The sequence below is a fragment of the Elephas maximus genome, chromosome 2 (genome assembly GCF_024166365.1).
Source record: "Elephas maximus indicus isolate mEleMax1 chromosome 2, mEleMax1 primary haplotype, whole genome shotgun sequence".
In the NCBI taxonomy this organism is placed as follows: domain Eukaryota; kingdom Metazoa; phylum Chordata; class Mammalia; order Proboscidea; family Elephantidae; genus Elephas; species Elephas maximus.
In genome coordinates this window covers 13,768,898-13,790,217 of record NC_064820.1, presented here as the reverse complement: position 1 = coordinate 13,790,217, position 21,320 = coordinate 13,768,898, and the positions used below count along the sequence as shown (strand labels likewise).

Here is a 21,320-nt window from a genome sequence, read left to right as displayed (position 1 = left end):
GGGCTCAGTGGTTAAGAGTTTAGCTGCTAACCAAAAGATCAGCAGTTTGAATCCACCAGTTGCTCTTTGGAAACCCTATGGGCAGTTCTACTCTGTCCTGTAGGGTTGCTATGAGTCAGAATCAGTTGGATGGCAATGGTTGTGATTTTCAATCCCATCCCATTGCCATGGTAGTTATAAGCATAAACTCTGGGAGCCAACTGCCAGAGACTTAAGCCCCCGCTCCATTAGTGAACCACTGACTTTAGGCAAGTAACTTCGTCTCATTGTGCCTCAGTTTCCTTATCCGTAAAGTGAGAAGGATGATGTGTTTACCCTCTCATAGGGTGATCAGAGGTGATACAGATAAAATGCAACAGTACCCAACACAGAGAAGGTGCTTTAATGCCTGGCACACAGTCACAGGGCCTTCCACCCCAATCCAGAGAACATGATCCCCTTTTCTAATAGTCTTTATGCCATTGCTGTTAATGGTAAATAATAATAATAGCTCATTTGTTTAGCATTTTCTACATAACAGGTATTACAAGCTTTTCATGCATTTAAACCAAGAGACGATCCCATAGGTCATTTTGTTCTCTTCGTCTTACAGCCTAGGGCACTAGAGTTTAGAAAGCCCAGTTAACTTGTCCAAGGCTAGAATACACCAGAAACCTAGGATGGGGACCCAGCTTTTCTGAACTGGGATGCCAAGCTCCAATGAAGCTCTACGATAATTCCCCCAAAAAAGGCCAAAGTAAAATACAAATGTTGTTCTTGTTGTTAGGTGCTGTCTAGTCAGTTCATGTACAACAGAAAGGAACACTGTCCGGTCCTGTGCCATCCTCACAATCCTTGTTATGTTTGAGCCCATTGTTGTAGCCACTGTGTCAATCCATCTCGTTGAGGGTCTTCCTCTTTTTTGCTGACCCTCTACTTTACCAAGCATGACGTCCTTCTCCAGGGACTGAGCCCTCCTGATAACACGTCTGAAGTACATGGCCAAATACAAATGTACATGTCTAAGATACAAACAGAAGCCTGATAATGTGCATCGACTTCCCTTCACCTTTTCCTCCTCTTCATATACTGAGATTTTGCCTTTCTGTTTTTGCATAATTAATTGAATTTCAACTCTATTTTCACTTTTTTGACTCAATCGCGCTTATAATTCAATTTTTTTTTTTTTTTCCTGCTACCTGGCAGTTTTTTTCTTCAACTTCCCTTGTTATATTCTTTTTTGTTGTTGTTCTTAATTTGAGGTCTTTTGAGAATTTTTTGTGTGGTTAGTCTGCTTGTTCTCCTATTACCTGTTGTTTGTTCATTGTTTTTTTAACAAGAATATTTATTTAGCTTTCTTCATTATCTCCTTATCTCTAACACTTTGTCCTCGAAAAATCATTGTATTTTAATATATTAATAATGTAATCTTATATGGAAAGAAATTTCTTTTCTGATATTTGTAACCATTTTCAGCAAGCTTAAATGTTGGTATTTGGGTCCCACTGAAGGAAAAAATAAGGAGACGTAGTGGCACAGTGGTTAAAGTGCTCAGCTGCTAACAGAAAGGTTAGTGGTTGGAACGCACCAGCTGCTCCGTGGGAGAAAGATGTGGCAGTCTACTCCTATAAAGATTACAGCCTTAGAAACCCTGTGGGGCAGTTCTAGTTCTTCCTATAGGGTCACTAAGAGTCTGAGTCAACCAGTGGCAGTGGGTAAAGGAAAAAATGCATTTATATGAAAAATGTCAGGTACATTCATTTTCTCCTTTTGCCCTTGATTCATTGGCTAGCTTATCACAGTTCTTCTAGAAAATGAAATTTTGTTTACCCCTCGGCATCATACTTCCAAGGGCAAGTTTTGTCTGACCTAAATTTTAAACCCTTTTCATTATAATATAAAGTGCATTGTCTATAGGTTTTTAAATGTGTATTTTAATTCAGATGTGTTAACAGTAATATTTTGGAGAATATATATAAACCCTCAAGAAATTACATACAGACATAAAACAGATTCTCTGTGCATTTAATATTTATTACTCTAAAGAAATTTTTTTGAAACTTAATACATTAGGGTAGCTTTCACCATTTCAAAATACTGCTTCTGTTGAATACACAGACTTTTCATTTATAAGGTCTTTCTTAACTGTCTTTGTAGTTTTGATCGTGTGACAGTGCCTACATTTCTGATTTTTTCTCAGTATAAGGTAGAGCATTGGAAGTCCAGTGGAAAGGAGAAGGGCTGAACTATTAATTTAAAAACCAGTTCTCAGTATTAGAATGTCTTTTTCTGGTTCACTTTGCAACTTCTTATCATCTCAACACAATTTTCTTCACTTCTTTTAACAGTTGTTTTCTCAATGTGGTTTAATTTATTTTGTGTGTGATTTGGCATTTGTCCCCTAATATGAGAGAGTAGAAAATAAGCCTTGTTCTGCCGTTGTCCACAAAGACACACCAAGGAGGTCAGAAGTGTTGGCTGTGATTTATACAGGCAGTCCATTACTTAGGACGGGGCTCTGGTCTGATGACTCCATCGTAAGTAGGTTCTGTTATCAGTAACTTTATAAATTCCATCTTCGTTTGTCTTTGGTGGTTGGAAACATTACATATAAACATCTGAGAATGATAACATCAGCAAATTACACACTACAACATAGTATGTAGTACATATTATTAACAATAAGATGTACAAAAAACCCGAAAACCAGAATCATGAGTGCAATTTATTGTAACTTGAATACATCGTAAGTTGGGGACTACCTGTAATTGGAACTCAGTTCCACCTAGGGCTCTCATGTCATAATGGCCATACCTGGACTCTGGGTGTACTCTGTGTATACTCTGTTCCAGAAAGTCCAAAAGTAAACCTGCTGTCTAATACTGACAATAGCTAATAACAATCAGAGTAGTTAATAACTAGGTACATTCTATTGATAAGAAAGATGCTATTTTCATTGTGTCTATTTTTTTTTTTTTAATCAACTAAAACCTAGAAGTCAAATAACGTTGAGACCCAGATAAAAATACTGACATAAAATGAACTAAAAAGAACCCTGGAAGAAAAAAAAAATTGAAATCCATTTGGGAAATGTTCAAACTGATTTGGTAACTGGTGTAAAATCTTCTGAAAATAACTTAGACCCATTGAAAAGACGCAGATACCTTTGGGACAGCAGTCCACTCACTCTTTGTTCTGTGGTGTGGTTGGGTTGATTCTCACTGCTTTCTCCCACACGCCTACCCTTCACTACATTTGTTACTATGACAGCTTTAGTTGAAAAAGAAGCATATAAAAATCTTTGGGGAGATTTCCCAGGGACTGGAGTAGCCAGTGGTTAAGAGCTAGGCTGTTAATCAAAATGTCTGCAATTCCAATCCACCAGAGCTGCTCTTTCTTGGAAACCCTGTGGGACAGTCCTACTGTGTCCTGTAGGGTTGCTATGAGTCGGAATCAATTCAGCTGCCGTGGGTTTGGGTTTTTGGTTTGGAATAGCCCAGCTTTTCATGTTTTAGTGCTAGTTATGGAAATAGGAGCCCACCTCTCCCACTCCCACTCCATGCATACCCCCACCCCTCACTTCTCCTTGTCAGGAAAAGTAAATACAGGCCTAAATGTGTTGTACACCTTTTCATAAAGTTAATGTAGCCTGATCTGAACACTTTCTGAATTTTCTCAAATTGAAAATAAAGAGCTAACAGTTCACCTGGATTTCTTTTGTAAAAAAGCACAGTAATTTTTCTGGGTTTTACCTTGGCACGCAGGTTACATTACGGTTAACACACTGGCTGTTGGTAAGCCATATTCTCCCAGCAGATGTTTTGTTATCCCCTACATCTTCAAGGTTTATTCCTGAAATAGCATGCGAATTTCTGTTTTACTGGATAGCACTGAATGTACCTTGGTTCCAAGATGACTTACTATTATTTTTTTATTCTTTCAAACCCCTGTTCTTTTATGTGTGTAAATTTTTCCCCCTGCCTAGACCTGGTTAACTGTTTCTGTGAGCAGGTCCTCAATTTTTTACTTTGTCCCTACTTTCCTGTCCTAGCCCCATCTTCCCCCGGTGTCGACTCCGTCCCCTTGCAGCGCACAGGCAGCCAGCACGGCCAGCAGAATGCCGCCGCAGCCACCTTCCAGAGAGCCAGCTACGCCGCCGGCCCGGCCGCCAATTACGCCGACCCCTACCGACAGCTGCAGTATTGTTCTTCTGTTGAGTCTCCATACAGCAAATCCGGCCCTGCCCTCCCGCCCGAAGGCACCTTGGCCAGGTCCCCGTCCATTGATAGCATTCAGAAAGATCCCAGGTGGGTAAAGGCCTTTTTTCTTTTCCCTTGCCTGATGTCTAAAGCTGGCATTGTTGTGACGTTGTTTTGTTTTTACATTACATTATTACAATCACTGGCTGACTGTTCAAGGGTTGACTTAGCTTGGGTTTTACGATCTGTTGTTTGGTTTGGGATATGAGTATTTACCATGAGTCCCTCCTACCTTCTCTGGTTCAGTAGCAAATAATAAAGATGTTTTTTCCATGAGAAGACCTGCAGGTGTTTGAGATTTTCGCTCTTTGATAAGATCTCAAACAGCTGTCTCTCATGCAGTGGAAACTGAAGAGGGGGAATGGTCCATCTTTGAAGTGGCTACATGTGTTTGACTTCGAACTATTAAGGGGTAGGTATCTTATTGTCTCGGGAGAGGCATGGTTGGTGCCACGTATGTTTCTCCATATCAGGGTATAAAGCGGCTCACCTACCAGCTTATACTAGTCACTGAAGAAAATCCATGTTGCCTTCGTTTCTGTAGGTCTGGGAATAAATATTAGGAAGCAGCTGCTTGGGGGTTGACAAAAACCGGAACACAATGTAGTCAAGAAAGTGCTTATTATTGAGGTGTGTTTCTTTTGTGCTTTCATTTTTAGCAGGGTTAAGGGATTTAGGGACGCACTGCTTGTGAAGCTGGAGTTGAATTCTGTGAAGTTAAGGGATGTTTTATTCATAGCCATTGGATTTATGCTGATAGAGCCCCATGAATATATATCTGCATCTGTGAACACGATGGAGATGTCAGATTCCTAGTTTTATTTTATTTTTTTTTTCTGTTTGTGACAGGCAGGGCCTGTGGTTTGACTCTGGAGGTATACTTAAAATTCATCTTGAGGACAGCACACGAGTGAGCATGTACTCTGTGGAACGGCTTGTATAGCTTCTTCTGCAAAATGAAATCCAGCAAGCATATAAAAAGCAGAATGGGATCGTTTTATGGCTCTTTGAGATAGCTTCTTTAGCACAGTTCAGACCTGCTTGGAGGGTCTGTGTTAAGTTTTATATTTAGTATAACCGCCATTGTAAAAGTGAATCATAACAAAGGCTCACTTTTAACTACTGGAAATAAGTGTATTTATACTGTACCGCACTCAGGTGATCCAGGTTTTCAATCTCAATAGCTGTCTCTACCGTCTTGGCCATGAAATCGGCCCCAAATCCTTAAGTGTTCTTGGCAAGTATGGATAAAATGTTCTTCAGAAAACGCCTCAGCATTCTCTGTTTAGAAACATTTTCCTTGGCATGCTACTGAAAAGGTATTGAAGTAGAATAGTAGTAAACTCTTACGAAATACCCACATTGAAAATATCTATGTAAGTGAATTGGCAGTTGCTTGTATTTCACACGGTGTGTTTAAATCAAGAATGAACATGGTTTGTCTCCAACAGAAAGGTTTAAATTTTCAGATTAGGGCAATTTGGCTTCCTAAGAAACTAATTTGATGTTTCTGTAGCTACAGCCTACCTTCTGTGCTTGATTCTGTGCGTTGAATGCATTTTATCTTCTTAAAGGGCCTCCTTTCCATTTTATATCGCTATCACTTTCATAGCTGCCCTCTCTTCTTTCAGTATATTGTCACAGCTCTTACCTTTTCGAGTTATGGATTATGTCGCTTAGAGTTATTGAGTGCCTACTATAAACCAAAAAAAGAGAAGCACCAATAAAAAACGGTACAATGAAAAGGGGACTTTTTTAAAGGTAATGTGAAAAATACTAGCACTAATGGTTGTGTGTGTAAAATTTATATGCAAATCGGTGCTATATGAATTACAAGTTCTGGTTATTTTTCACGAATCTTAGGCATTGGCCTTAATCTGCGTTTATCTGAACAAAATCACATGACCATTCTAAACTCAGATATTTAGAAAAAAAACTGAAAGTTAACCAGACCTAGAACCGGAACTAGATCGTTGTGGTAGAACGTTCAATGGGACTGATAACCTGGCATCACATAAAACAGATGGAGCATATAACATGCAGCAGTGCCTCTCATGGAGGGTTTTATTCAGATAAACATGCCAAAGTGTTCACATTTAATTGAGAGATATCCCAAGTTTAAAATGTGATCCCCAAATCTAATACTTAACATTTTTGCATTCTCCTCGGGGTAATAAATTTTGGTTCTTCATAAAAGAATATTGCTAGAACTTACATATTTAATTCCTGGAGTCAAAATTATTCTAGCATTATGACTTGTAATTTAAACTTCAGATTTCTTTTAAACTTTCATACATATAATTAAGAGGATTAAAAAGGTTTTATTTATCATTAGCTATTAGATCATATCATTAAGTAGCTCTTCACTATTTTATATATGTGTATATACATGTATATAAAAATATGTAAATATATGTGTGTTTGTAGCAGATTACATTTTTCAAAGTACTTTTACTTACATCTTTTATGTAATCTTCCTTTGTGAGAAGGAACTGATGTCATCCTGTATTTAGTTCCTTAAATAAAGGGAAGATGGAGTATTTAAATGGTTTGTTGAAGATCACAGTGCTGATAGTTGGATTAGAATCCACACTTTGAGGACATTACCTCACATATTGGCATATCAACATTTAATTACTTTGCAAAAAAGGAAAAGAATGCATTTACATTTTTTATGATTTTTTTTCTTGAGGATGAGTGAATGGTAGTGCTGGTTATATGTGTGCAGGATTTGCGAAGAACAACAGATTATATTTATTTGTAAATTATAAGTAGATCTGGTATTTCTGATAATTGCGTCTTGGGTATATGATCTTTGTTTTCTTTTTAATTTTCTTTTTTCTTTTCTAATACCTACCTATATGATCTTTGTTTTATTTTTAATTTTCTTTTTTCTTTTCTAATATCTACCTTAACAGCCGTAGCACTTAACCACTAGGCCACCAGGGTTTCTACCATGTTCATCTTATTAATGACGAGTATCTTTTCTCTGTTAAAGGGTTTTTAATATTATCCCATTGGGAGTTTTTGAGGAAATACTGCATATTAAAATAAGAATTCTAAATCATGTTGAATCAGTCTAAGCCATAGGTGGTGGTTGCTATTGTATGCTGTCAAATCAATTTTGACACATAGTGACTCTATAGGACGGAGTAGAACTGCCCCATAGGGTTTCCTAGGTTAATCTTTATGGGAAGGTGCTCTGGTGGCTTAATCGTTCAACACTCAGCTGGTAACCAAAATGTTGGTGGTTCAAACCCACCAGTGGCTCCGCAGGATTAAAGAACTGGTGATCTGCTCCCAAAAAGATTACAGCCTGAGAAGCCCTATAGAGCAGCCAGCTCTGTCTTACGGGGTCACTATGAGTTAGAATCGACTTGATGGCACATACAACACCAACTATGGGAGTAGATCACTGGATCTTTTGTGCAGCAGCTGGTGGATTTGAACCACTGACCTTCTGGCTAGCAGCCGAGCACATAACCATTGCACCACCAGGGCTTGGCATTTTCTTATTGGTGCCTGACTCAGTCATACGGATCTTGGCAAAAATTTGGTATTTCTACCTTTCCAACACCTTTGCTCAAAACTGTCCCCAAGATGCACTCTAGCAAAAAAGGTACGTGAACCTTTTATCCGAATGGTAAAATCCAGTTTCCTCCTTTTAAGGTCAACAATCACAAGGAAAATGGGCTTTTAGGCACTATATATAAATTTTATTTTAGAAAGCTATTTGCTAGAAACTTTTTATTTTTAATGTATATATTAAAATCTTCCATGAAATGTGCATCTTTTCAGGATTGTTGACATGGATAATACATTTCTGGGTGCCACACCCAAAACTGAGCTCTGTATACAGTTGATTTTTACCATATGCGTAAAATATAAACCTTGAAATTCAGTTATATGAAAGAAGTGTCAGTTACGTTGGGAGTAATTCTTAATTTTCAAAATCTGATTGATGAAAGAACTAGAACCAATCTATCCAGATGTACTAAACACACTATAAATGTTCTTGTCTACAAAACTAGAAAAGTGGTGGCTAAGACATTTACTGACATAATTTAATGTGTAAGTTGTAGCAATAATAGTACCTTTAATTACATTTGATTAGCTTCATATAAGATGTTGAAAATCCCTGATACACATTATCTAAAAAGCAATTTTTCAGTCATGTTAAAACAGTAATTATTTACAATAAAACTCTACCTTTCTTTGTTATTCAACCTAACAGAAATTCACTCAATGGAGCTTTTTTTTTTTGATGAAGAAACAGATTTACTTCAGAATTTACTGTTTAAGGTGCTGATCTCAGGATTCAAATTGGCAGCAGCTTTTTAAGTTGGCTCTATCACACTTGTACTCTGTGTAGTTGTTTTGTTTTAAGGTATAATATTTCACTGATAATATAAAAACAAGCTTTAAGGAATCATCTTATACTTTCTGCTACATTATATTTGATGCTATGAGATATTATTAGAAATTATCGGATGTTATAATGTTGTTTATTATTGGATGTTATAACGTTGTCGTTGTTAGGTGCAGCAACACGTAGCGACCCTATGTACAACACAATGAAACATGGCCCAGCCTTGTGCCATCCTCACAATCATTGCTACATTTGAGCCCATCATTGCACCCACTGTGTCAGTCCATCTCATTGAGGGTCTTCCTCTTTTTTACGGACTCTTTACTTGGCCAAGCATGATGTCCTTCTCCAGGGACTGATTCTTCATGATAACATGTCCAAAGTACGTAAGAAGAAGTCTTGCCACCCTTGCATCTAAGGAGCATTCTGGCTGTAATTCTTCCAGGACAGAGTTGTGTGTTCTTCTGACAGTCCATGGCGTATTCAGTGTTCTTCGCCAACACCATAATTTAAAGGCATCAATTCTTCTTCTGTCTTCCTTATTCGTTGTCCAGCTGTCACGTGCATATGAAGTGATTGAAAATACCATGGCTTGGGTCAGGTACAATATTAGACATTTTTAAATAAAATTGCTTATAAACATCTTCTCATCAGGTAAATCTAGGTAAAGAACATGTTCCAAAAGCTGTTTTTCTTTGTTTACCTGCCCACCAAATATACACATATAGCATACAGTCAGTTGACTGCTCGGATATACTACAAAATGCTTTTCAGAAGTTAAAGATTTGAAACATATTTTTTTCAATCTTAAAGTTTGAAACTTAGTTACTTAATTTACTTCAGTAATGTGGCTGAAGGGTTTGCAATAAAATTGTGAAGGTTATTCTTCATAGTCAGTTCTCTTGGGTGAGAAATCCCTAAGGAGTTTGCTTGTAACTTCAAATGCTGAATAAGCGTTTATTTAATCATGGCAATGTCAGAGGGGAAAATGCCTGAATTCCCAACTTAAAGACACTCAATTCAAAGAGCACTTGGAGGTCACTTATTTAGTTAGACTAATCGCAAGCCCAACAGAGGTCTCTTACTGAGTGCCTCTAGCAACAGGCCACTCACTATTTCCTGAAACGTTCCACCTTATAAAATCATCTGTATTGCTATGAAATCTGTATCCCTTGTAAGTTCATTCCCTGACTTTGTTTCTGATGTTTGAGATCACATAAGAATAAGCCTATCCCTTCTGCAAAGATAGCCTTTGAAGGTAGTTATTATACTTCTCACCAATGCCAGGGCCCTGTTACCCATGCTAGCTGACCTGGTTCTCTGAGCTGACATTTCTCCGTGCCCTCCTCTGGAAGCCCTGCGGTGGTCAGTTTCTCTCCTAATCCCCTTTTACATGTTGTCAGCAAGTGCAGAAATGAAAAACAAGCATTACCTGGGTTCCTAGTAGATTTTCTTGATAGTGAAATGAGAACAAAGTTGATGGTGGTGATGATAGCGCTGGTAAATAAGATTAATTAATATGTTCCATACTCAGTGTTAAGCTTTTCATATTTATTATTTAAACCTTTTCAAATTCCTATGACATGACATTTTTATAATGCCAGTTTTACATATGGGAGCCCTGGTGGTGCAGTTAAGAGCTCAGCTGCTAACTAAAAGGTCAGCAGTTTGAATCCACCAGTTGCCCCTTGGAAATACCATGGGATGGTTCTACTCTGCCCTGTAGAGTCACTACGAGTCAGAATCGACTCGACAGCAACGGGTTATTTTACATGCGCGGAAACTGAGACTCAAAGAACTAGAAAATGAACCAAATCGATCTGACTTCTAATCCTAAATTTCTAACTCTGTGAGTATTGATACCAATATTTACTCTGCCGAGTCTTTTCACATGTGGCTTCTGCAAAGCTGTGAGTAAATAATCTTTATCTTGAATTATATATTTTCTTTTTGTCATAAATGAGGAACTTTACATTCACTTTTTGGTGGGCAATTCTATTATTTCTATTATTATATGATGCTACAAAATTGGTCCCAATTTTGTTATCCAGCATAATTGCTGTAATTCAATGCTCCATGTCACTTGCAAAGAATTTTAAAGGCCCTCAGTGTCCATGAAAAGAACCCTGGTGGTACAACGGTTAAGTGCTCAGCTGCTAACAGAAAGATTGGAGGTTCAAACTCACGGCTCGGTGGGAGAAAGGCCTGATGATCTGCTCCTGTAAAGATTACAGCCTAGGAAATCCTATGGGCCGGTTCTACTCTGTCACATGGGATCACTATAAGTCAAAAATTGGCTCTACCGCACCTAGCAACAACAGTGTCTGTGTTCATAAACTAGAACTAATGTACATTCTTCATAAAATTGTTGTGAAGATGAATTATGTTAATAGCATAAGGTCCTCAGGGGGTGCCAGGCATAGGGGAGGGGTCGTTGTTAGCTGCAGTTACCACCACTGCTGGGGCGCCCATTACTGCTGCCACCAGGAGCACCTGAGCACAGACATTTCTGCTGAGAAGGGCATGTGGGCGTCAGAGGCATGGAAGACATGGGGGAAGGCATCGAGGCTGGGATCTGTTAGAATGAGTGTTGAAAAGACAAAAAGAGCCCCAGCAGCAGACCCCGGAGGTTGCCCTGTTGGGAGGCAAGCAGTGGGAGGGGATCCAGTGAGGCCAGAGCGTGGGTCAGTGGGGAACAGGGAGGAGGCTAACTGGAGGGCCAGTCCTCACACCCAAGAAAGTGAACTGAAAGATAGATATGGAGGGCTTCACTGCAGAAAGATTTTGGTTTGTTTTACAAAAGCCTACGTTTCAGGAGTCCTTTCATCAGTTTAAAGTAACGTTCATACGATACTGTGCCAGTATTGATTTTCCCACAACCTGAGATATTCATATTTGCCTCCTATCTTTAAAATCACTTGAATGAGGAAACAGTTGCATTTCTAAAATCCGGACGCATTTCTAATACTATACACTCACATCGTTTATACTAAAGTAGATTCTGGCATAGGGACCTCCGTGACATTATAGGTAAGAATGATCAAAAGTAGGCAGTCATGAATGATGAGTAACTATACCCAGAGTACTAATTTGTTAATTGGCCGTTAGCAGGTACTCCATCTGTTGCAATGGTGAAGATCTTTGTTTTGTTTTTCCCTGGTTTATAGACTTTTCTCTAGGGAATAACCACTCCTTTCCCCTCAGTTCAAACACTTTTGGTAAAATGGACACTACCCCAAGTTTAAAAAAATAACTTGTTGGTGTCAAGTCAATTCCAACTCAGCAATCCTAAAGGACAGAGTAGAATTGCCCCATAGGCTTTCCAGGGAGTGCCTCTTGGATTTGAACTGCTGACCTTCTGGTTAGCAGACATAACTCTTAACCACTGCACCACAAGGGTTTCCACCCCAAGTTTAGAAGGTAGCTCATACCTGTCTCAAGAGCTGACCATAGGGGCTCCCATCCACTAGCCAAGCCTCTGAGTATAAAGAGAAGTCAGACACATCCAAGCCCAAGCTCTCTGAAGTGGGCTACATTCATTCTGGACTTTCCTACAATATTTGGGGGAAAAAGCCACATCCAAGCTTGCTTGAGCCAACACATAGGAGCAGAAATCCACTATATGTCCCTCTCCTCAGTATTGTTCATTGTCCCTAACACACACAGTTACCCTGGAGTTGGCGCCTTGGGTTTGGATTTCTGGCCTACTGGACTGTGAGAGAATGGGCTTCTCTTTGCTGAAGCCATCCACTTGTGGTATTTCTGTTGTGGTGGCACTGGATAACTAGGACAGTTAGCGTTAAACTGGATTTAGACATCCTCATAATGGAAAGAGAGTGGGACCTTACAGGTGAAGTCGTTCCTTGCCCCAGTCATTGAGGGATAAAGAAAATCTCTAAGGCAGGACACTGAAGATGGAAAGGAGGAGACTTTGTAGGTGAGGAAAGCAAATCTCTCTCTTCGTCTTCATTGTGAAAGGAATGATCAGAATGTTTAAGCACACAGAGTATGAATATTAAAATGGTGCCCCTTGGAAAAAAGCTGGGAACTAAAGAATAAAAATGAACGGACCATCTTTCCCTGGATTCTCATGGAGAGTTAGAGACCTGCAAATCCAGACAGGAAACTCAAAAATCTAAATGCTGTAGTTATTTAAATTCCATGTACTCCCGCTTACTTGCCACTTGATGCTTATTTATTTATTTATTTTGTTGTTGTTGGGAATATACACAGCAAAACATTCACCAATTCAGTAGTGTCTGCATGTACAATTTAGTGACATTGATTATATTCTTCAAGTTCTGCAGCCATTCTCACCCACTTGATACCTTTTAGAGTTCTGGGAAGTGATTTTGAGAGGTCCAGCTTCAAAATAAATGAAAGGAAGATTTGTGGATCCATTTTTAGTGAGATTATTAAACAGCTCATAAACCATAAAAAGCAAACCTGTTGCTGTTGGTCAATTCCAATTCATGACGACCCTATAGGACAGTACTATTGCCCGCAGGATTTCCAAGGAGCAGCTGGTGGATTTGAACTGCTCACCTCTTGGTTAACAGCTGTAGCTCTTAACCACTGCTCCACAAAAAAGCTCATAGTGCTCATTAATTTGGAGGCACTGACATCTACAGAGTTAGCATTTTATAGTAAGAAAACATATTTTGAACTCAAATTCCATAGCTCATGATGATGTTGGTTCCCACAAGTGAGAGTTCTCACCAGGGAAAGAGAACCCAAAAAGATGAAATTCAGGGTGACAGAGTTGGCTGATTTGTTGAAACATTCCACAAGGGCTCTCTTCTTCAAGGGTAATAAGGACAATCCTAGACATTATTTTACTAAGAAAAGTAGCATTTTGTTAAATGCAGTGATGCATTTGTATGATGACTGTCAAAAGTAGTGGGTCACTTCTATATCCATCCATCTATCCACGCATCCACCTACCCACCCAACCACCCTTCCATCATCCATCCATCCATCCATCCATCCATCCATCCATCCATCCATCCACCCACCCACCCACCCACCCACCCATCCATCCATCCATCCATCTCCATCTGTTTATTGCCTCTGCACACATGTATCCAAAGACCTACAAAACTTGTGGTGGTTGTTATTGTTAGCTGCCACCGAATCGGTTCTGACTCATAGTGACCCTATGCACAACAGAACGAAGCACTGCCCGGTCCTGCGCCATCCTCACAATCGTTATTATGCTTGAGCTCATTGTTGCAGCCACTGTGTCAGTCCACCTCGTTGAGGGTCTTCCCCTTTTTCGCTGACTCTGTACTTTCCCAAGCATGATGTCCTTCTCCAGAGACTGATCCCTCCTGACAACATGTCCAAAGTATGTAAGGCTCAGTCTCGCCATCCTTGCTTCTAAGGAACATTCTTTCAAGACAGATTTATTTGTTCTCTGGCAGTCCATGGTATATTCAATATCCTTCACCAACACCACAATTCGAAGGCGTCAGTTCTTCTTCAGTCTTCCTTATTCATTGTCCAGCTTTCACATGCATATGATGCGATTGAAAACACCATGGCTTGGGTCAGGTGCATCTTAGTCTTCAAGGTGACATCTTTGTTCTTCAACACTATAATGAGGTCCTTTGCGTTAGATTTACCTAATGCAATGCATCTGTTGATTTCTTGACGGCTGCTTCCATGGCTGTTGATTGTGGATCCAAGCAAAATGAAATCCTTGACACCTTCAATCTTTTCTCTGTTTATCATGATGTTATTCATTTGTCCAGTTATGAGGAGTTTTGTTTTCTTTACGTTGAGGTTCAATCCATACTAAAGGCTGTGGTCTTTGATCTTCATTAGTAAGTGCTTCAAGTCCTCTTCACTTTCAGCAAGCAAGGTTGTGTCATCTGCATAACGCAGGTTGTTAATGAGTCTCCCTCCAATCCTGATGCCCCATTCTTCTTCATATAGTCCAGCTTCTCAGATTATTTGTTCAGCATACAGATTAAATAGGTATGGTGAAAGAATACAACCCTGACGTACACCTTTCCTAACTTTAAACCAATTGGTAGCCCCTTGTTCTGTCCGAACAACTGCCTCTTGATCTATGTAAAGGTTCCTCATGAGCACAATTAAGTGTTCTGGAATTCCCATTCTTCGCAGTGTTACCCATAGTTTGTTATGATCCACACAGTCGAATGCCTTTGCATAGTCAATAAAACACGGGTAAACATCCTTCTGGTGTTCTCTGCTTTCAGCCAGGGCCCATCTGACATCAGCAATGATATCCCTGGTTCCATGTCCTCTTCTGAAACCTGCCTGAATTTCTGGCAGTTCCCTGTCGATACACTGCTGCAGCTGTTTTTGAATGATCTTCAGCAAAATTTTGCTTGCATGTGATATTAATGATATTGTTCTATAATTTCCACATTCAGTTGGATCATCTTTCTTGGTAAATATGGATCTCTGTCAGTCAGTTGGCCAGGAAGCTGTCTTCCATATTTCTTGGCACAGACGAGTGAGCACCTCCAGTGCTGCATCTGTTTGTTGAAACACCTCAGTTAATACTCCATCAATTCCTGGAGCCTTGTTTTTCGCCAATGCCTTCAGAGCAGCTTGGACTTCTTCCTTCAGTACCATCGGTTCCTGATCATATGCTACCTCTTGAAATGGTTGAAAGTCGACTAATTCTTTTTAGTTTTGATGCTTCGTGCATCGTTTAGTATTTTCCCCATAGAATCCTTCACTATTGCAACTTGAGGCTTAAATTTTTCTTCAGTTCTTTCAGCTTGAGAAACACCAAGCGTATTCAACCCTTTTGGTTTTCCATTTCCAGCTCTTTGCACATGTCATTATAAAATACTTTGTCTTCTCAAGAGGCCCTTTGAAATCTTCTTTTCAGTTCTTTTACTTCATCAATTCTTCCTTTTGCTTTAGCTGCTCGACGTTCGAAAGCAAGTTTCAGAGTCTCCTCCAACATCCATCTTGGTCTTTTCTTTCTTTCCTGTCTTTTCAATGACCTCTTGCTTTCTTCATGGGTGATATCCTTGATGTCATTACACAGCTCGTTTGGTCTTCAGTCACCAGTGTTCAATGCATCAAATCTATTCTTGAGATGGTCTCTAGATTCAGGTGGGATATACTCAAGGTCATATTTTGGCCCTCGTGGACTTGCTCTGGTTTTCTTCAGTTTCAGCTTGAACTTGCGTATGAGCAATCGATGGTCTGTTCCACAGTCGGCCCCTGGCCTTATTCTGACTGATGATATAGAGCTTTTCCATCATCTCTTTCCACAGAGGTAGTCAATTTGATTTCTGTGTGTTCCATCTGGCAAGGGCCATGTGTATAGTCACCATTTACATTGGTGAAAGAAGGTATTTGCAATGAAGAAGTCGTTGGTCTTGCAAAATTCTATCATTTGATCTCCGGCATTGTTTCTGTCAGCAAGGTCATATTTTCCAACTACCGATCCTTCTTTGTTTCCAACTTTCACATTAAAATCACCAGTAATTATCAATGCATCTTGATTGCATGTTCAATCAATTTCAGACTGCAACAGCTGATAAAAATCTTCTATTTCTTCATCTTTGGCCCTAGTGGTTGGTGCATAAATTTGAATATTAGTCATATTAACTGGTCTTCCTTGTAGGCGTATGGATACTATCCTATCACTGACAGCATTGTACTTCAGGATAGATCTTGAAATGTTCTTTTTGACGATGAATGCAACACCATTCCTCTTCAAGTTGTCATTCCCAGCATAGTAGACTATATGATTGTCCGATTCAAAATGGCCAGTAGCAGTCCATTTCAGTTCACTAATGCCTAGGATATCAATGTTTATGCGTTCCATTTCATTTTTGACAGTTTCTGATTTTCCTAGTTTCATACTTCGTACATTCCAGGTTCCAATCATTAATGGATGTTTGCAGCTGTTTCTTCTCATTCTGAGTCATGCCACATCAGCAAATGAAGGTCCCGAAAGCTTTACTCCATCCACATCATTAAAGTCAACTCTACTTTGAGGAGGCAGCTCTTCTCCAGTCATCTTTTGAGTGCCTTCCAACCTGGGGGTTTCATCTTCCAGCACTATATCAGACAATGTTCCGCTGCTATTCATAAGGTTTTCACTGGCTAATACTTTTCAGAAGTAGACTGCCAGGTTTTTCTTCCTAGTCTGTCTTCATCTGGAAGTTCAGCTGAAACCTGTTGTCCATGGGTGACCCTGCTGGTGTGTAAATACTGGTGGCTTAGCTTCCAGCATCACAGGAACACACAAGCCCCCACAGTATGACAAACCGACAGACATGTGGGGGTACAAAACTTGCATAACTACATAGTTATCAGTGTGACAAAAGACACACAATAACAAGATATTTATTTTCTTTCTCGAATATTTATCCATTTATCTGTTTTATCAGACTGCCTTTTTTACTGTTTTTAAAGGCATGGTGAACATTTTGCATTCTTGAAATCTGTTCTGATAGGATATTACAAATGAAACATTTGTAAAATTGTAAAAAAAAAAAAAAAACTCATAAAATCAGACAGATACTAACTTCTTTCCCTTCCACAACTATGAATCAGGCATAGTATCTATGAGGGTATGGAAAAGCACATTTCTGGTTCGTTGGTTGGTTGGTTATGTATTTGATTGGCATCCACATAGGTATACTCAACGATTTGAAATCACATGCTGTTCAAAGTGGTCTGTGCCTCTCACAAAACTTGGTCAGTTCCTAATTAAAAGGACTTCCTTTATTTTTCAACTTATGCCACCGTATCCATGGGAAACCGATTTCATTTTCAGCATATGTCAATCCATCCTGACAGCCCTCCTTGTGTATCCCACCACAAGCCATAATCTGAAATCCTCTCTGGTCATTACATGTGTAAACCAGCTTCGATATTTGGCTCAATGTCAGAAGTCACTTTTCTTCATCGTCTGACTTTGAACGTTTTAATTGTTGATGAAAACGGAGCTCTTGAAATTTTTGTTGTCTTAAAGGTAGGTGGTAGTTGATGGTCAATTTGTAACTAATGAACATTAATTTCCATTGCTTCTTGAGATGTTTTGCAGCTAATGGTGGTCATTAATTTGGAGGTGCGACATCTAAAGAGAGAGCATTAGCATTTTATAATAAAAAAATCCTTTGAACAGAAATTCCATTGCTCATGACACAGAACAGTGTGACAAGCCTATTAACTTAAGTTCTTTTACCTACTGAAGATCATGTTCAGCTACCCTGAGTTGCCAAAACAAGTGTGATCTAGCGTTTACTGAATTCTACTGGAAAGAGAAGAAGGAGTAGGAGGAGAATGAAGAAGAGAAAGAGGAGGAAGAGGAAGAATGAGGAGAATTTCTAGTGGGAAATTCAATGGGCAGTCTTCCTACACATCCGGAATGCTTTATGTACTAAAATGCATCAAAAACCAAACCAAACCTGTTGCTGTCGAGTTGATTCCGACTCTTAGCGACTGTATAGGACAGAGTAGAATGGCCCATGTGTTTCCAACGAGCGGCTGGTGGATTCAAACTGCCGACCTTTTGGTTAGCAGCCAGGCTCTTAACCACTGCACCACTAGGGCTCCAAAATGCATCCAAGTGTGAGATAAAACACGCACCCTCAGTTTTTCATTTCTTTACTCCCTTTTCTGGGGACATTCCAATAACTGCTTTGTTCTTTGAATTGTCTAGTTTTTGCAATTTCATACTAGAGCATGTTCACGGGGCACCAGTTTGGAGGCCTCCATGCGGATGGGCCCGCACGCTCAGAAAGCGTGGACTGTGTTGGATAACTGTGCCATTGGCAGCGAAGCCCCTGCAGGGAGGGCCTCAGTTGCCCTCTGCTGCTGTGTCCTGAAGAGTGCTAAAACATGACCCTGGGGCAGTCCCCCTGATTTTGAAATGTAGCGCAGTGGTTTCCAATGTTTTCGGAATTTAAACACTAGTTACATTTCACAAGAAATGTGTGGTGCCAGCATAGGGTGGCCAGACTTTCTTGAACCTCCAATCACTTTTAATACAAAGTAAAAGCAGACATGAAATAACCTCAGAATATAGGACAGTCCTTCTGATTGAATCCGAGAGGCCTTATGAAAAAAAACCACACACACACAGATCAAAGTTGATTTGCAGAGGAATGCTTTGAAACTACTTAGAAAGCTGTAATGAGGCAGTGACTGCCTCTCTGAATGCTTGGTATTGCGAGTAATGTAGAATTAGCGGGGAGCCCTGGTGGCACAGGGGTTAAAGCACTCAGTTGCTAACCAGAGGTTGGTGGTTGGAACCCACCAGTCACTCTGTGAGAGAAAGATGTGGCCATCTTGGGAAGGTTTACAGCCTTGGAAACCCTATGAAGCTGTTCTACTCAGCTCTGTAGGGTTCCTGCGAGTTGGAGTCGACTCGAGGGCAGTGGATTTGTTCTTTTTTGTTTTAAAGTAGAATTAAGGAGCCCTGGCGGCTCAGTAGTTAAGCACTCAGCTGCTAACCAAAATGTCAGTAGTTCGAATCCACCAGCCGCTCCACGAGTATAAGATATGGCAGTCTGCTTCTGTAAATATTTATAGCTTTAGAAACCCTGTGGAGTTTGTTCTATGCTGTTCTTTAGGGTCGCTATGAGTTGGAACAGACTTGATGGCAATGGGTTTGGTTTTAGTCTTGGTAACATAAAATTAGCCTTTTTTATTCGTACATGTCCTGATGAGTTCGAAAAGGAAATGTTGGCCTTTTTTACTTTGCCTCTGTGTACTGTTTTGAATGTATTTGCTGAGTAAATAGACTAGAATTATAACATTTCTTTTGAATATTTTGAAGTTCTTCAAAGCAGCAATACCGTTCCAAATCATCATCATTTAATATATATATACATATATATCATACTCACAGGATGTAGAGTCCTGTGGTTTGAGATATCCAGACTTCAGGATGGTCCCCACTGGCCTCTTGTCCCCTGGTGCTCACATCTTTGTATAGTCCCCACTCATGTAACCCGTAGAATACTGCAGAAGTGACAGGTGGCTTCTGAGACCATTGGAGATGTTGCAGCCCCTCTTCCCCTTGTTTTATGGGCTCATTCACTCTGAGGGAAGCCAGTTCAGCGTCCTAAGGACACTTCAGCAGCCCCACAGAGAAGCCGCATGGTGAGGAACCAACTTGCCAGTGCTGTGAGCGAGCCAGCTTTGTAGCAGTTCTTCCAGCACCAGTCAAGACTAAGGCTTCAGGCATTCCAGCTTAGACGCTAGATAAGGTAGAGCAGAGACAGGCTGTCCCCACTGCTCCTTGTCTTCAATTCCTGCGCAAAGAAACAGTGGTGATTATTCCTTTCGACCACTGAGTTGTCATCTCACCAGTATTATCAACAGTTCCTTCCGAAGTCCTGTGGATCTCCCTCTTAGGGACTGAATTATGTTGTAATCCCAACCCCTAATACCTATGGCATCGTTGTAAGTCTCAATAGACTCGATGTCGGGGGTTTGGTTTTCTTTTTTTATACCTGTGGATGCAATCCTGTTTGGATATAGGATTTTCTTTGTTATGTTAATTAATTAGATCATAGATGTGTAGATTGGGCTCTAAGTCTAATCACTTCTGAGTTATTAAAAGAACCCATTAGACACTGCCACACATACTGGGCAATACAGAAGCCAGATGAGGATTAAGGACCCAAGGGCCACCCAGGGCTACATAAAGGGAGGAATTGACGCAGCTGAGGCTTTTAAACTGCAGAACTGTGAGAAAATAAATTTCTCTTCTTTAAAGCCACCCACTTGTGGTATTTGTGTAACAGAAGAACTAGGTAACTAAGACACTCCCTTATTCTTTTCTTGCCAAAAAGAAAAAAAGCCAGTTGAGGGCTGGTCAGCCATCACTTTTATAGGTAGAAATCCAGGCCATACAGAGGAGCGGCAGAAGGGAGCCACAGGGGACAGAGTAAATGGAAGTGACCCCAGGAATACTGAGCAGGACTTCTTTCAAAGGCATGGTCAGCCACTTTGTAGGAAGCTTTGAAGCCCACCTTTAAAGAGAACATATGCAGTGTTCTTTCCCATGTATTTCTTCCTAACTATGCTACCTTAAGAGACTTCTTTAATCTTCTGCCCATATTTATTCATGGTAAAAGGTGAACAACATATTACAATGCTATATTAACTATAAGACTCAGTGAAAATAATGTGAAGTAGCTTTTTAATTTAGATGGCACGGTATGATTTCATAGGATAAAAATGGTTATTAACATTATTGGAGAAATTGTGCCTTATGGTGATCATTGGCAAGTTTCTCCCTTTTTTCCTTCCTGCATTCCATCCTTCCTTCCTAATTCAGCAAACATTATTGAGTAGCAATAGCCAGGCACTGTTCTGTGCACTGGAAACTTTTTGGATAGTGGAGATGAGGCAGGAGTTTTTAGCTATGTGTCTCAGTTATCTAGTGCTGCTGTAATAGAAACAGTACAAGTGGGTTAGCTTTACCCCTTAGCGGCGAGTCGATTCCGGCTCCTAGCAACCCTAAAGGACAGAGTAGAACTGTGCCATAGAGTTTCCAAGGACCAGCTGGTGGATTTTAGCTGCCGACCTTTTGGTTAGCAGCTGAGTTCTGAGCCACTGTGCCACCAAGGCTCCATGAGAAGCTTTAAAAACAGAAATTTATTTTCTCACTGTTTAGGCGGCTGGAAGTCCAAATTCAGGGCTCCAGCTCTAGGGAAAAACTTTCCGTTCGCTCTGAGGGAATGTCCTTGGCTCTTTTC

At 40.0% G+C, this 21,320-nt stretch overlaps 1 protein-coding gene across 2 annotated transcripts in view; it reads left to right on the top strand.

Moving 5' to 3' along the window:
• Nucleotides 1-21,320, top strand: part of CTNND2 (catenin delta 2) — a 1,201,869-nt gene that overhangs the window by 702,781 nt on the left and 477,768 nt on the right. For both annotated transcript variants that reach the window (XM_049861022.1, XM_049861014.1), the window contains exon 9: nucleotides 4,031-4,286. In XM_049861022.1, coding sequence (XP_049716979.1) covers nucleotides 4,031-4,286 — 256 coding nt within the window. The remainder of the gene's footprint in view (nucleotides 1-4,030; nucleotides 4,287-21,320) is intronic.